Genomic DNA, 16,184 nt, shown 5'->3' on the forward strand with positions numbered 1-16,184 from the left:
GCCCCACACGCAAGGAGTCCGCCCATGAGGAAAGCCGCCCAGCGTGAAAAGAAAGAGCAGCCTGCCCAGGAATGGCGCCGCCCACACTTCCCGTGCCGCTGACGACAACAGAAGCGGACAAAGAAACAAGACGCAGCAAATAAGAACAGACAACCAGGGGAGGGGGGGAAATTAAATAAATAAATAAATCTTTTAAAAAAAAACTTGTTTGTCCTAGCAGCCTCCCACTTTCTGGACCAAACACTGCCTTCGTTCCCCAGCTGCTATAATACATACCATACAATGGGTTGGCCTAAACAAGGGGAATGTTTGGCTCATGGTTTTGAAGCAAGGCAAAGTCCGACATCGAGTCATAAGCAAGGAGATGTTTCTCCCCAAGACTGGTCTCCTGGAGCTGGCTCCCGGTGGCCCTCGGCCCTTGGTGCCTCCTTCACACTGCGATGCCCTCTCCTTTCTCTTCCAGGTTCCGCTGACTTCTGGCCGCTCCCTGTGGCTTCCTCTTCATGTCCAGTTTCCTCTGTTTACAAGGACTTCAGCTGTATTCACTTAAGGCCCACTCTTGTTTAGTTTGGACACACCTTAACTAACAACGTCTATTTACAAATGGGTTTACACCCACAGGAACAGGGGTTGGGGCCTGAAATGCTTTTAAGTATATACCACCTTTTGTTTATCTGTTCCTCTACGATGGGCACTGGAGCGGTCTCCAGCTTTCGGCTGTTGTGAGCAGTGCTTCTGTGGATACGGTGTGGTGTGTCTTGTTTGATGCCTTGCCTTAGGTTCTTCAGGGTGTATACCTAGGAGTGGAATTTCCAGATCATAAGGTAATTCTAGTCTTAACTTTGTGAGCATTTACAAACTGTTTTCCACAGCATGTTTGAGATAGCAGAAGAATCAACAGATTTGAAGATAGACAACTGAAATTACTCAGGCTGAGGAACAGAGAGAAAAAAGAATGAACAGCCTGAGAGACCTATGGGTCACACCAGCAAATCCGAATGGGAGTCCCAGAAGAAGGAGAGAAAGAGAAAAGGGCAGAAAGAATATTTGAAGAAATAATGGCTGAAAACTCCTAAAGTTGATGAATGACATGAATATACCTATCCAAGATGAATGAAATCCAAGCAGGATAAACTCCCAGAGACTCTGAGATACATCATAAGCAAAGTGTTGAATGCCAAAGACAAAGGGAATCTTAAAAGCACGGAGGGAGATGGGACTCGTCACATACAAAGGATATGCAGTAAGATTAACACCCCATTTCTCATCAGAAGCCACAGAGGCAAGAAAAAAGGCAGTCGGACCACACAGTAAAGTTCTGAAAGAAAAGAGTAAAAGAAAACAAGCCTATTGGTCAGCCAAAGGGGTGCTGATGCAAAATACCAGAAACTGGTGGGTTTTTATAAAGGGTATTTATTTGGGGTAGGAGCTTACAGATACCAGGACATGCAGCATAAGTTACTTTCCTCACCAAAGTCTATTTGGAGTAAGGTAGCTGCCGACGTCCGCCAGGGCTCAGGCTTCCTGGGCTCCGACATTCCTGGGGCTTGCTTTTCTCTGGGCTCAGGGTTCCTTTCTTCCTGAGGCTGGCTTCTCTTTCCTCTGTGAGCTTACTTGCCAGGGCTCCAACTTAAGTCTTCAGCATCAAACTCCAACATCAAAACTCCAACATCGGAAAACCCTCAGCTCTGTCCTTCGCCATGCCTTTTATCTGTGAGCCCCCACCCACCAAGGGGTGAGGACTCAACACCTAATCATAACTCAGTCATGCCCAGGTACAGATCAGATCACAGGCATAATCCAGTATTTCTTTTTAGAATTTGTCAATAATATCAAACGGCTACACTGTCAACCAAGAATTCTAGAGCAGGCAAAACAGTCTTTCAAAGAGGGAGAATTCAAGACATTCTGCGATAAACAAAAGATGAGAGTTTGTTGCCTTTAGAACTGCCCTCAAGAGGTGCTAGAGGGCAAAGGACACCAAGCAGGAACTTGAAGCTCTGTGAGGAAATAAAGGTCTGAGATAAAGGCAACTTCCCCGGAAATTTTAAGTGCCCAGTATTTACTGTACTCTTAGTTTGTAACTCTACTTTTTATTTCTTACACAATCAAAACTTCAAGTGCATGAAAAATCGTAAATTTCTCTTATTTTGTGTATAAAAAAGTATAAAGATGTAACTTGTGACAAGAACACAAGGCAGGAAAGGAGGGGCATAGAGGCAGATTTCGTATGCTGTTAAAATTGGTTTCAATTCAAACTAGATTGTTATAGATTTGGAATGTTAAATGTAAACCCCTTTGTAATCACAAAGAATGTATCTAAAAATATACACGGATGGAAATGAGACTAGAATCAAAGTGGTTCACTCCATAAGATCAAGGAAACACGAAGGAAGGTAGTAACAGAGGAAAGGAGGGCAAAAAGTTTAAGACGCAAAAAATCAAAGGACAAATGGCTGAAGCAAATCGCTTTATCAGGAATTACTTGCATGCAAATATGTTAAGTTCTCCAATAAAAAAGCAGAGATTTTAGAAAAGACTAAAAAACATGACCCAACTGTGTGCTTTTGACAAAAGCACCTTAGATCCAACACTACAAATAGGTGGAAAGTGAAAGGATAGAAAAAACAGCAACATTCCCTGCAAATAGAAACCAAAAGAGGTGCAGTGGCTCTCCTGATACCAGACCGACAAATAGACTTAAGTCAAAAGTTGTTACAAGAGGGGAGGATGCAGAGAAATTGCGACCCCAGGGCATCGTTGGTGGGGTGTCGGGTGGTGCAGCCACTGAGGACAGCTCTGGCCTTCCCTGGCCTCGGTGTCCAGCACGGCCCGGAAGGTGCAGGCGTGGCGCGAACCGGCGGCCAGCTTGGCTGCTGCACGTTCAGGACCCCGACTCCCCTGCCGGGACTGCTGCCAGCTCCCTGCGCGCTCTCAGGAAGGCCCCCTGCCCGCTCTCTCCCATGTCCTCTCCAGGCGGTGTTTCAGGCTGTGTTTCCTGTCAGTCGCGCCTGACCTCAGGTGCCTTCCCCTTCTTTCAGGGATTCCTTATGGTTAATGTTCCCTCATGTTTTCGGCTCTATTACAATGTTTCCTTTTGTTTTCAATATGGTATTTCACTTATAAACTTTTGTTTGTTTTTGAGGCGCTGGGGATTGAACCCAGGACCCCGTGCATGGGAAGTGGGCACTCAGCCACTTGAGCTACGTCTGCTCCCCCTTTTGGCTCTTTTTTATAGTTTTTATTTCTCTGACATTTCCTACCTGTTTCTTATAAGTATACAACAGCTGGGTCTTGGAAGTCAGTCTCCATCGATTGTCTCGTCTCTTACCTATGGGTCACATAGTTCTGTTTCTTTGTGTGTGTAATAATTTGGGCTTAGGAAGTGGATTTGGCTCAATGGATAGGGCGTCTGCCTACACTTGAGAGGACCAGGGTTCAAACCCAGGACTCCTGACCCGTGTGGAGCTGGCCCACGGCAGTGCTGATGCGCACAAGGAGTGCCCTGCAGGGGGGGAGTGGGCGGGGAAGGGGAGAGAAAGAAATAAAAAATAAATAAAAATAAATCTTAAAAAAAAAGGGCTTAGAACTTGTGAATAACATACATTGTAGAGACCATGGATTCAGTTATGCTTTTCTGGCAAGTGTTGATCATTTTTCGTTTTAGCAGGCTCCCAGCTCTGTGTATGCGAGGTGGACAGCGCTGGAATCTTGATTCAGGGTGAGCTTAGCTGGGCCTCTTGGTGTTGACCTGCACACGTGTAGTTCAGAGGTCAGCCAGAGAACTGGAGAGAATTACAAGGCAGAAACGGAGGCTCCCTGGCTTTTCCCAGGATCTCCTCCCTCCCCTTGCAGCCCTTGGGGTCTCTTCAGGGGTCAGGGTGTGGGTGGCGTGGGCTGCATTCCTACGTAGGCAGATCCGGGCTCCTTCCTCCAGGCAGGGAGGACCCCGGGGGCAGGGTGGGAGGATCATTAGGCCGAGTCCTGCGCCCCGAGAAATGTGCGGGACCTGGAACCTCAGCCCACGTGAGCCCCGAAGGATGGCCCTTGAAGGCTCCGGTTCTGGACACGTGTGGCCCACTGGGGGTGCCGCCTAATGCGGGTTCTGGGGGCCTGAAGAACAGATTCAGGAGGAGTCGGGGGGAGCCCCGGAGGAGCCGGAGCTGGCGGTCGACCTCGGGGGAGGCGGGAGGAGACACGGTCCCTCGAGGCAGGAGGCGAGCGCTGCTGGTCTCCGAGGACTGCGGGCACCAGCGCGGGGCAGGCAGGCCCGCGGCGCGGTAATCGCAGCGGGCCAGCTTGGCGCGGGCCGGCTCCAGGAGGAGGCAGTGTGCTCCTGGGGCTGCGGGGGGCCCGGGGACCGAAACGCGGGGCTGCGAGAGGCGCGCTGCGACCGGTGCCTGCTCAGGGGTTCCTTCGCGCTCCGAGGGTCCTGGAGAGGCTGCAGACCCGGGCAGCTGCCGCGCAGGGTGCCAAGCCCTGCCCCACGGAGGCCCCACACACAGGCACCTGCCGAGCCCACACAGCACACCCACACGGCACACCCAAGTGTGACCTTATTTGGTTCCCAAAACAACATAGGGCCAATAAATATTTGCAAAGATGCCTATCTTCAGTAATAGTCAAGGAAGTGCAAATTAAAACATCAAAACATCTTTGCTTGTCAGATCGGCAAAGATGAAAGAGACTGATAACGGGTGCTGCTGGCAAGGGCTCTGGGCCTCACGCTGCAGGGGGATGAGATGCTGCACGGTGTTTTTAGAGGGTGATGTGGCAGCGTGTCTTGATACTTTAAAAACTCCTAATTCTGAGACCCTACAGTTCAGCCCCTAGGAAGTATTTTCTACAGAAGTGCTCGTTCTGGCTGGCCAGTGGTTGTGGCCACAGTCATTCCCTACGGCTAGGAAAACAGCAAATGCGGGCCACGAGGCAACACCCACTGCAGGGGACGATGAGCTCTAAATCACAGCCTGTACGGGCAGTTTCACACGCTGACTGACGGGGCCGGAGCTGGAAGCAGCCACGGGCAGGGCGGCGGTGCTCCCGCCAGCCGTGCTGACCGGCTCTTCCCGGGGACTTAGCCAAGGCACTCGCCGCCTGAGGGGGCTTCCTTCTGCGGGTCGGGGTCTCCCGACGTTCACGTTTAACACGCGCCCTTCCCGGACCGTCTCCTCAGGCAGAGAAAGGAGAAGCTGCGCTCAGGTCGGAGAAGCCTGAAGAGGAGGCCCCTGCCCTGCACGCCAGGCCCCGCCTGCTGCGGCTAGCGCAGCGGGGCTCGCGGGAGCCAGCCCGGGCGACCGTGGCCGCTGGAGGGAGAGGCCGGCCCTTCGCCCTTCAGCCCCTCAGCCCCCTCAGCCCCTCGGTCCCTCAGCCCCCCAGCTCCCCACGGCTCCCCCCGCCCCTCAGCCCCTCAGCCCCCACCCCAGCCCACCTCAGACACCCGGCCCCCTCAGCCCCCTCAGCTCCCCTCAGCCCCTCGGTCCCTCAGCCCCCCAGCTCCCCACGGCTCCCCCCCCCCCTCAGCCCCTCAGCCCCCACCCCAGCCCACCTCAGCCACCCGGCCCCCTCAGCCCCCTCAGCTCCCCTCAGCCCCTCGGTCCCTCAGCCCCCCAGCTCCCCACGGCTCCCCCCGCCCCCCTCAGCCCCTCAGCCCCCACCCCAGCCCACCTCAGCCACCCGGCCCCCTCAGACCCCCAGCTCCCCCCAGCCCCCCTCAGCCCCCCCATCCACCTCAGCCACCCGGCCCCCTCAGCCCCCCACCTCCCCCCAGCCCCCCTCAGCCCCTCAGCCCCCCAGCCCCCCCCCGTCCACCTCAGCCACCCGGCCCCCTCAGCCCCCCAGCTCCCCCCAGCCCCCCTCAGCCCCCCAGCCCCCCCCCGTCCACCTCAGCCACCCAGCCCCCTCAGCCCCCGCAGCTCCCCCTGGCCCCCCTCAGCCCCATGACCCCCCCCCGTCCACCTCAGCCACCTGGCCCCCTCAGCCCCTCTCAGCCCCTCAGCCCCCTCAGCCCCTTGGTCCCTTAGCCCCCCAGTTCCCCAGCTTCCCCCGGCCCCCCTCAGCCCCCCTCGGCCCCCTCGGCCCCCCTCAGTCCCTCAGCCCCACGGCCCCCCCTGGCCCACCTCAGCCACCCAGCCCCCTCAGCTCCCCTCAGCTCCCCTCAGCCCCCCGGCCCCATGGCCCCCCTCAACCTCCCCGCCCCCTCCAGCCACCCAGACCCCCGGCCGCCCAGCCCCCTCAGGCCTCCCTCGCTGTGCCCTGGCGGTTTCCACGTGGGCCATGCATGTCCGGCGGCCGTGCGTCGCCCTGGGCTGCTGCACTTATCTCGGGCATCAGCCAAGGGGCTTTGCCGCAGCCCAGGGGCCTCAGGGCTGGAGGTCAGGCCCTGGGGCAGCGCGTCTGGACCGTTAGTCTGGGTTTTTCGCTCCAGCCTCTCCAGGCACTGTGAGCCGCGGACGTCGGCGGGCGCTGAGGGCGGGCGCCTGGCGTGCCCCAGGTGGAGCCCCTCCGCCAGGCCCTCGGGGGCCTTAGGGCCAAGCGCCCGCGGGCTCCAGGCAGCTCAGCCGGGGAGCCGCTGGACGCACAGCGTGAGGCCGCCGCCCTGCCGGGACCCCTGCCCCTCGGCTCCCCTCCCCAGCCTGCCCCCAGCGCCAGCCCTGGCCAGGGGGTTCAGGAAGCATCAGGCTGGGGGCAGGGCGCAGCAGGGCCGGCGGGCCGAGCGGAGCTGCTGGTGCACGCCTGGGGCTGCCCGGCGGGGGCTGCTGGGGGCTGCCGGGGGCCGGGGCAGGACCACTCCTCTTCAGTCACCAGGCGCCCAGAGAGCGGGTCCCCCCTTCCTCCAACCCTGACCCACCGACCCTGGCCCGCCCCCGTCAGTTCAGGTCCCGTGGGGCGCCCAGCGGCCTGGCCTGGCGCCCAGCGGCCACTCTGGCCGGGGGTTGGGGTGAGTGTAAGGAAGAGGCATGGGTATGGGCCTGGAGGGTGGCCGGGCAGGGAGGGCAGCGCAGCAGTGACGCCCGCGCTGCCCCCCACGCCGCGCCCCTGTGCTTCCTGACTCCCACCGCCCTCTGCCCCGGCTCTCTGCCCGTCTTGCCAGGGCTGCCCCTCCTGTGTGTCCAGCCCTAAGGTCCCCTGGGCTGCAGCCGGCGTTCCCGCTCACCCCTCAGGAAAGGGCCTCCCCCTGGCTGCGTGCTGCCCCTCTGGGCCCCCATCGCCCCCACTGCCAGCTTTGCCCTCCCCCAGCAGTGTCCACCCCGCGCCCCGCCCGCCGTCCTCCAGGCTCAGCGGAGCTGCCTTTGCACACGTGTCCAGCTCCGTCCTGGCACAGCCTCCGGCCGCAGTGCATCTGTGGAACGCAGGAGCTCATGGGCGGGGGTCTTTGCCAGGGTGGGTGGCCCTGGCTCAGAAAGCCCCCAGCTGTGCCTGCCTCCGCGAGCTTGGCTGCGCTTCGCCCCAGGGCATCCCAGCCTGGCTTGCAAATCGTGTGTGCGGTTCCTGTGGGGAGCCGATAAGGGGGTCCTGGAGCCCCTGGGTACAGAAGGGGGCACCGAATATGACGCAGGGGACTGCTCAAGGCGGGCCTGGCCCCCTCCCCTGGCGGGAGGGGGTGGCCTGGCCCTGTCAGCTCCCGGCTCACGCCGTCCACACAGACGTGGGGTCCCTCCGTCCCTGCAGCCTGCGCCCGTGTGCGGGGGCGTGGGGGCGTGCCAGCCGCCCTGCGTCCGCGTGCTGCCCCACAGGTCCCGCGCCTGAGATGCGGCGGCTCCCGTCACACCTTCCGTCGGGCCGGCGGGTGTGGGCCTGCGGCTGGGGGCACGGGGCCCGCTGCGCCTGCTGCTCTCCTGCCTCCTTATCGCAGTCAGGCCTGCGCTGTTTCCTGCCCCGGGGCTATCGGGCCGCCATCTGCAGCTGCGGGACGGGACCGTAGCACGTCAGCGTCTGCTCGGCGCCCGGCACTTCCTGGCAACCCGTCCCAGGTCTCGGCCGACCCCCTGCTCCCCTGGGAACCGGGTCTGAGGCTTGCACCCCAGCACGGAGTGCCTCGCCCTGGGCGGTACCTCGGCGGCCCAGCAGGGGCGTGGCAGAGAGAACTCGGGGCTGCTGCCGCCCGTCCCCGCTGCTCTCCGGGGGCAGAACCTCGAGCTGGTCTTGATGTGAAGGAGACAAACAAGAGGAATGTGCCCAGGTTAGCCGGACCGCCGGCTGTGGACGCTGGACGGGCCGCCCCCTCGGGGACTGGCGACGGCCAGCGTGAGAATTCACGCAGGAGACGCGGGGTGTGGCGCCAGCAGCCCAGCCCTACCTGCCTGTGGGGTGGGCCCGGGCGGGGGGCGCGCCTAAGCCCAGTGCCTTGCAGGTGGGACGGCCGAGGGCACCTGGCTCCTGGTGTGCACCTGCGCGTGCTGGGGCGCAGCCCGGGGGGCCGCAGGTGAGGCCGGGTGGCGTCCGTGTGCGGGTGGAGGGCTGGGGCTGCGCTGGGCGCACCCCCTCCCCTGGGGCGGGGTCCCCACCTGTGCCCGGGGCCCCTGCCTCCGCCAGGCCCTTCCCTGGGTGAGTCTCGACCCCTCCCTGGGCCGGTCTCCCCCGCACCGCCCCACCCTGCCCGGGAGAACCTCCCACCACCTCTCTGGGGCTTGGGTCTCAGGTGCCCAGCCGCACCCGCTGCCCGTCGCTGTCCGCAGGGCCGGCGGCCGGCGCGCTCACCTGCTTCACCAACAACATCCTCCGGTTCGACTGCCGCTGGTCCGGCCCGGAGCTGGGCCAGGGCGCCGGCTCCTGGCTCGTCTTCACCAGGTGAGGCTGGGGAGCAGACCACCGGTCGGGGCCGCGCGGCGGGTCCCCGCGATGGCAGCAGCCACGGGAAACGCGCCCTTTGCAGCAACCACGCGCAAGGCGGCGCGCACAGGTGCGTCTTCCTGGCCGACGCGTGCAGCTTCCTGCTGCCGCCCGAGGAGGTGCTCCTGCCGTCCGACAGCTTCACCATCACCCTGCACCGCCTCGTCTCTGGGGAGGAGCAGGTCAGCCTGCTGGACCCGCAGTTCCTGCCCCGGAGACACGGTGAGCCCTGGCTGCGGGCAGCACCCGGGGCCGCCACGCGAGGCCTGTGCCGGGCACAGGCTGGGCGCTGGGAGGGGCGGCGGGGAGGGGCAGGGGCCTCGGCTGAGGGGTGCTCAGCCCCCACAGGGGCTCCAGGCGGACGCTGGGGGGACGTCCAGCCGACAGGGGGCGCCCCGTGTGGGGGACCGGCCGCGGGCGCGGGAGCCCCTGCCGCCGGAGAACCTGGGGGCCGCTCTGTTCCAGTGAAGCTGGACCCGCCCTCCGACCTGCAGAGCAACGTCAGCGCCGACTCCTGCGTGCTGACATGGGGCGTGAGCCCCGCGCTGGAGCCGCTGCGTGCGCTCCTGGACCACGAGCTGGCCTTCCGCAGGCAGGAGGAGGCCTGGGAGGTACCTGCCCGGCCGCCCGGGCCCGGGCAGGCGTGGGGCGCGGGCGCGGGCCCACGCGTGTGTCCATGCACGAGGATGTGTGTGTGTGAGTGCGTGTTTGTGTGCTCGTGCACACGGGCGTGCCTGCTGAGCGTGCACAAGCTCAGGGTGCCTGTGAATGTGCACGTGTGCGACGGCGACCTGTGCGTTTTGATGAGTGCGTGTGCCTGCGTGTGCTGGTGGATGTGTGTGCACATGGGTGTGAACTGATGAGGGTGTGACTGCAGATGTATGCAGTGTGTGTGACTGTGTGTCTGTTTATGCACCAGTTTAGCTCTGAGTGTGCGCACGTGTGTGACTCCTCGTGTGATGACCGTGTGTGGATGTGCCTGTGTAGGTGAGGGTGTGTATGTGTGATGAGTGTGTAAGGCTCTGAATGTGTGTACACTGCACGTGCAAATGTGAATGGGCAGATTGTGAGGAGTGTGTGCGCACAGGGGTGTGGCTGATGAGTGTGCCGGGCGTGTGATGAGTGCGTGCACGCGTGTCTGCCCGTGTGCGCGTGATGTGTGAGCGTGGCGGGGGCCTGCGGACGTTCCCCGCGCCCAGCTGCCCGCCCCCCCACCCCCGCAGCGGGCGCGGCACAAGGGCCACATTGTGGGGGTGACCCGGCTGCGCCTCGAGGCTGCGGAGCTGGACGCCGGCTCCACCTACGAGGCCAGGCTGCGCGTGCAGATGGCAGCGCAGGCGGCCGCCGTGGACGAGGAGCGCTTCGAGGGCCAGTGGAGCGAGTGGAGCCAGCCCGTGCGCTTCGCGGCGCCCGGGAGGCCAGGTGGGTGCCGGCCCCCCCGGAGGATCCCCGGGGCTCCCGGCCCCGCAGCAGCTTGCAGCGCAGTAAGGGGCCGGGGGGGGCGGGGTGTGGGCTGGCACGTCTGGGCTCCCCCGCGTCTGCCGGGGGGCGGGCCGACCTCAGGCGCGCTGCTGACCCCCGGCGGGGGCACGTTAGCAGGACGGCACGTGCTCAGGAGCCCGCCCGAACTTCTCCACCTGGCCTGCTCGCGGGGAGCCTCTGGCGTGCGGGTCTGGGGGCGCAGCCTGCGCGAGGCTGCTGCCGACCCTGGCCGTCCTGCCCGCAGGCCCGCGGACGCCCCCCCGGGGGCCCGACCGCAGCCTGGTGGCTCTGTGCGCCTGCCTGCTGCTGGCCGGCCTGGCCTACCTGCTGCTCAAGCTGTCGCCCAGGTACGCCGCCAGGGCGCGTGCGCCGCCAGTGCCCCTCGGGGGGAGGGGGGCCCGGCCGGACTCCCGGCTGCCAGGGGGGAGGGAGGGGGTGCCGGGCCAAACAGAGCCCCGGCCCAGTGGCCCGCGCACCTGGCGGCTGCTCGCTGGTTCTCGACTCTGACGGCAGTTTGGGGCGCGACAAGGCAGACCAGGGCCCTCCTCTCGGGGGCCACGTGCTGCGTGTCGGGTGGTGCGTGGCCCCGCCGGGTGGGCGCGGGGCAGGACGTGGGGCGGGGCTGGAGCCTCGCTGGGACGGTCCCCGCTCCGCCGGGCGCTCCGGCCATGGGCCGCGGGGGTGCGGGGCGCGGGCCCTGCCCGGCGGGGCCGGGGGTCTGAGGGGGAACACGCGGGGGCCGGGGGGCGGGTGGGGTGCCTCGTCCTGGGCAGGGCGAGGGCTAGGGGCGGGCAGGGGCTGCCCCGGGGCCCGGCGCAGGACCGGCCGCCGTGCCGGGAGCCCGCGGGGAGAGACGGCTGCGCGCCGCCGCGCCGCGGTGGACCCGCGCCCCTGACCCCCGCCCCTGACCCCCGCCCCTGACCCCCGCCCCTGACCCGCGCCCCTGACCCCCGCCCCTGACCCCCGCCCCTGACCCCCGCCCCTGACCCGCGCCCCTGACCCCCGCCCCTGACCCCCGCCCCTGACCCGCGCCCCTGACCCCCGCCCCTGACCCCCGCCCCTGACCCGCGCCCCTGACCCCCGCCCCTGACCCCCGCCCCTGACCCGCGCCCCTGACCCCCTCCCCTGACCCCCGCCCCTGACCCCCGCCCGCCTCAGGGTGAAGGGGACCCTCTGCCAGGCCGTGCCCTCGCCGGCGGCCTTCTTCCAGCCCCTCTACAGCGTGCACAGCGGCAACTTCCAGGTGCGGGGGCGGGGCGGGGGGGGGCGCGGGGGGCGGCTATTTGAGCTTTTCCGTGCGTGGAGAGCCGGCTGTCTTCAGTGCGCGGGAGCCCCGCGTTCTTTACTTCCCACCTCTGAGCTCTTTTAATCTAGGGTCTCTTCTGGCTCGAAGCAGCCCCTCAGGGTCAGCGGTCAGCTCAGGGTGGGGCTGGCCCAGCGCCCTGCTTGCCCCACGCTGCCTGCGTCCCCATCCCGTGGCATGTGCCCCCCCCCCCCCGCGCCTTAGCAAGGAGCAAGACCCTTTTGCTTCCTGCCAAGGCATCGCCTCCAGGGTCTTCATCCCGCAATAGCGGTTCTCCCTGCGCTGGGCTGTGTCCACCTCCCCTCCAAGGCGGCCGGGGCGGGCTGAGCTGGCGCACACTGCGGCACCGAGCCCCCTCTAGGGGACAGGTGGCACCTGCCGGGGTGTCTGGTCGCCTCGTAGCCTGGGCCCCTGGGTCAGCCCTGGAGGGGGTTGTGGGTGCCCTCCACGCTTGGTGGAGGCTCCGGCCCCACCCCGAGAGCAGCTGCCCTGGGGAGGCCCAGGGGGGCCGTGCCCCCCCCCCCCCGCCCCTGTGTGGAGGGGTGGGCGGGGCTGGAGGCCCCTGGCCCCGGGTTCTCCCCCCTCAGCACCCGCAGGCACGGGGGTGGGGGGCAGTGGCGAGCGCTGTGCGGCGCGGATACTGAGGGGCCCCTGCAAAGGGGGCTGCGGTGGGAGAGAGGACGTTCCAGTGTGGCCCGAGCCCACCCCTGACCCGCGCTCCATTCCAGACCTGGACGGGGGTCCACCGAGCCGGTGTGCTGCCGAGCCACGGGGGCAGCAGCCCCCTGCCAGGGGCCTCGAAGCCCGGCTGTGGGGAGGCCATCTCGCCGCTCGCCTGCGTCCCCCGCAGCCCAGCGCGTCCCCAGTGGCCAGCGGGCCTGAAGGAGGGGGCAGGCGCGGGCTGTGGCCTCCTGGGGGGCACCCCTGCCCCCGTCTCGGGGGACCAGCTGCCGGCAGGGAGCGAGGAGTGGGGGGAGCAGCTGCCGGCCTACCTGCCGCAGGAGGACTGGACCCTCATGCCCCCCACCAGGCCGGCTCCCCCCGACCCCACGGGTGGCGGCAGCGACTACTGCGCCCTGGCCTGCGACGGGGTGCACCCCCTCTGCACCCTGGCCTGCGGCCCCCCCGCGGACACCCAGCATGGAAGCGGGCCCTGCCTGGGAACCGGGGACAGCCAGAGGCGGGCGGCGGGCCCGGGAGCCCTGGGGCCCTGACTCGGCCGCCGGCCCTCTGGGAGGTGGACCCTAGTCTCTGCAGCTGACCTTGGCCGGGGCCTGGACTCAGGGTGGCTGGGTTCTGCTTGCTCCCCACGGGGCACCTGTGGGTGCTCCACCAAAGGCCCCCTTCTCTGGCCTGGAAGGGGCGCGGGCCTCCCCACCTGTCCTGCACCGCCCTGATGGCCGCCAGGTGAGGCGGCAACGCGGCCGCTGCATCTGCCAGTGCGTCCAGAGGGTCCTCGCCGTCGGTGGCTGAGTGTGTCCCGAGGCCTGGCTCCCGCTCCTGGAACCGTGAGCTCATCTGCAAGTGGATTTCTGAAGTGGGATTGGTTACCGGGCCCTGAACCTCCAGGGCTGCGGAGGTGTGGACACAGACGGAAAGACAGAGGGACGGTCCGGTCGGGGCGCCGGCTGAGCCACGCGGACACAGGCCAAGGACAGGCTTCATCTGACGTTCGCTTCAGGCCGCGACAATAAATCCCCCTGGTTTAAGCAGCTGCCTGCGGGGCCTGTGCAGCCTGGAGGTCTGAGCGCGGAAGGCACAGCGGCTGCTCCAGACCGACGGCAGCAGGAGCCCCCAGGAGGGGCGGGGGGCCGAGGAGGGGCAGTGAGGCCCGAGGACGGACGGGGGTCCGAGGAGGGGGTGGGGGCCTGGGAGGGGGCAATGGCCCCAAGGTAGGGGCAATGGGGGCCCGAGGAGGGGGCTGTGGGGCCCCGAGGAGGGGGCAGGAGTGGGCCCCAAGGAGGAAGGGTGGGGGGCCTGAGGAGGGGGCTGGGGGGTCCGAGGAGGGGGCGGGGGGCCCCGAGGAGGGGTAGTGAGGCTGAGGAGGGGCGGGGGACCCGAAGAGGGGGCAGGGGGCCCTGAGGAGGGGTAGTGGGGCTGAGGAGGGGCGGGGGACCCAAAGAGGGGGCGGGGGGCCCCGAGGAGGGGTAGTGGGGCTGAGGAGGGGCGGGGGGCCCGAGGTCGGGGGGCCTGAGGAGGGGTAGTGGGGCTGAGGGGGCGGGGGGCCCGAGGTCAGGGGGCCTGGCGGTGCCCGGCTGCCTGGGCTTGGCCTCGGTGGCTCCCTGCACCTCCTTGTCCGCATCATCCCGTGGCCCCATGGGGCGAGAGTGGTGGCCAGAGCTTCAGGACGGCGGGCAGCGCCCGTGGCCTGAGAGGGGCCTGCCTCCCCATGGGGTGGGGCGGGGAGCAGGTGCCCTGACTCTGCTGTGGCCTCTTGACCCCTGACCCCGGGGTCTCCTCAAGGGCTCCCCTGACCCAGACCAGTCCCCTCCCTGGGCCCTGGGGCTGTCCTCCCGGTGCGGGGAGGGCCACGGCAGGCCTGCGCTTGGGGCTGTGTCCACTTGGCCCAGAGGAAGGTCGGCTGGAACGAGCCGTCCCCGGGGTGCTGACCTGGGCAGACGGGCACCGCAGGCTCGGGCCCCAGCGTCAGAGGCCCCTCCCTCCTGGGACCGGCCACCCCAGCCCGCGGGCCCGAGGAGCCACTGGGGTCCAGTGGGACGGACCCTGGAGGGCCGTGGTCACAAGTGGGGCGCGGGGATCCTCAGCTCCGACCAAATGAGAAGTACTGGGGGGGCTGGCCCTGGTCTCTGCAGCCGTGTGGCCTGGGCCTTCCGCGGGGTCGGACCTTGCTGGCCGCTGCCGCCCGAGGCCGTGTGGCTGGGGTGTGGGCCTCGAGCAGAGGCTGCGTGGGAGACGAGCCCCACCGCCCGGAGCCTGCCTTGCCCGACCCTGCGCGGCGCTCCTGGAAGGCTGAGCCGGCGCAATGGGGACGGGGCCACCCTTGGGCACAGTGCCACGGGGCCCCGGGCGGCTTCTGGGACGGCCGGGGAGCGGAGGTTGGGAACCGGCATCGAGAGGGACTTCGGGGCTGGGGGGGTGCGGCGTGGCCAGTCACGCGCCCGGTGTGCCCGGCCAGGCCGGGGCAGCGGCTGCTCCTGGAGGCCTCCCGCCAGCCAAGGGCGTGGGAAGGGAGCAGGCTCGACCGGGGAGGTCATCTCCCCTTCTCCCTTTAAAGGTAAACGGCACGTAACCAAAAGTCAGCCATTCACAGTGTACGCTTCATTTTACACGGTCAGTGTTGAGCAACGACCACCTCTAGAGCCAAAACGTTTTCGTGATTCCTAAAGAAACCCATGCGCCATCAAGCAGGCACTGCCCGCGCCCCTCCCCGACCTGGCGTCCGTCTCCTCGTCTGTCTAGGTTTGCCCGTCTGGACGTCTCGTTCGTGGAGTCTGGCCTCTGGCACTTAGTGCGGTCAGGGTCCCCGCGTGTCGTCGCGTGTGTAGGAGCTCCGTTTCTCCTTTACCCGATAAACCCGCCCCGTGCTCAGCCGCTCGCTGCAGCCCCTGCTTGCCGTGGACCGCCCTGCACTGAGCACCCGTGGACAGGTTTTTGCCTGACTGCCTGTTTTTAATTCGTGTGGGCGCACACCTAGAGGTGGAACTGCTGGGTCTTGTGGTGCTTCTGTTTAACTTCTTGAGGATCTGCCAAAATGGTACCCACAGGGGTATACCGTTGTGCATCCCCACTGACAGTGAACTAGGATTCCAGTTTCTCCACATCCTGTCTGTGGCTTCCCCCCACCTTTATGTTTTTGAGGTGCTGGGGCCTGGGGAAGGAACCCAGGTCCTCGTATGTGGGAAGCTGGGGCTCAACCCCTGAGCCACATCGGCTCCCCTGAGTTGGTTTTTACGTTTTTGTTTGTTCATTTCCGTTTTCCGTAGGAGGCACCAGAACCAGACCAGGGACCCCCCCCGTGTGGGAAGCAGGCGCTCAACCGCTTGAGCCACGTCTGTTCCTCCCATTATTTTTTTTTCATTTATTGAAATATATCATTCATACGTAAACATACATAAACAGTAAATGTATAACAGTTGTGAGCTTACAAAACAAACATATAACATCAAACAAACATATGTAACATCTCACCCTACCACCAAAAACATGCATTGTTTTTAAACCTTTTTAACTAATGATTAAAGAGCATTGTCAAAATATTACTACTAAACAAAGTTGTTTTCCCCTAACCAATCTGATTATTATTCTCTTTATATCATTTATATATGAACACACAATTAAGTGTATAGTGAAAGTTGTGAACTTACAAAGCAAACATGCACATCATACAGGGGTCCCCTACATCAGCCCTCCACCAACACCTTGCAATGTCGTGAGACGTTTGTTACCAACTATGAAGGAACACTGTCAATATCTTACTAATCATAGTTTTTTTCTTATATTTGGTGTATTTTTTCCCCAACCCACCCTATTTTTATTTTTTACATATGTTTTTTTTATGTCAGAAGTTGTAAACTTATAAAACAATCATGCACATGTGCAGAATTCC

The 16,184-nt window shown here is 64.3% G+C and overlaps 1 protein-coding gene across 1 annotated transcript; it reads left to right on the forward strand.

Moving 5' to 3' along the window:
* Positions 1–7,825: 7,825 nt before the first annotated feature.
* On the forward strand, positions 7,826–13,326 carry IL9R (interleukin 9 receptor). The gene is made up of 9 exons (XM_058285632.2): positions 7,826–8,182; positions 8,354–8,425; positions 8,679–8,790; positions 8,876–9,054; positions 9,298–9,443; positions 10,056–10,254; positions 10,559–10,661; positions 11,473–11,557; positions 12,346–13,326. Exons 1-9 carry the CDS (start codon positions 8,173–8,175, stop codon positions 12,829–12,831), a joined length of 1,392 nt encoding a protein of 463 aa, XP_058141615.1. The 5' UTR covers positions 7,826–8,172; the 3' UTR covers positions 12,832–13,326.
* Positions 13,327–16,184: the final 2,858 nt, after the last annotated feature.

This window comes from Dasypus novemcinctus, chromosome 23 (genome assembly GCF_030445035.2).
Source record: "Dasypus novemcinctus isolate mDasNov1 chromosome 23, mDasNov1.1.hap2, whole genome shotgun sequence".
NCBI classification, from domain to species: domain Eukaryota; kingdom Metazoa; phylum Chordata; class Mammalia; order Cingulata; family Dasypodidae; genus Dasypus; species Dasypus novemcinctus.

Excerpts from the sequence above, each read along its gene's own strand:
- IL9R (XM_058285632.2), top strand. Across the intron at positions 8,791-8,875 it reads TCCTGGCTCGTCTTCACCAG|CAACCACGCGCAAGGCGGCG; the intron begins GTGAGGCTGGGG and ends CGCCCTTTGCAG. Across the intron at positions 10,662-11,472 it reads CTGCTCAAGCTGTCGCCCAG|GGTGAAGGGGACCCTCTGCC; the intron begins GTACGCCGCCAG and ends CGCCCGCCTCAG.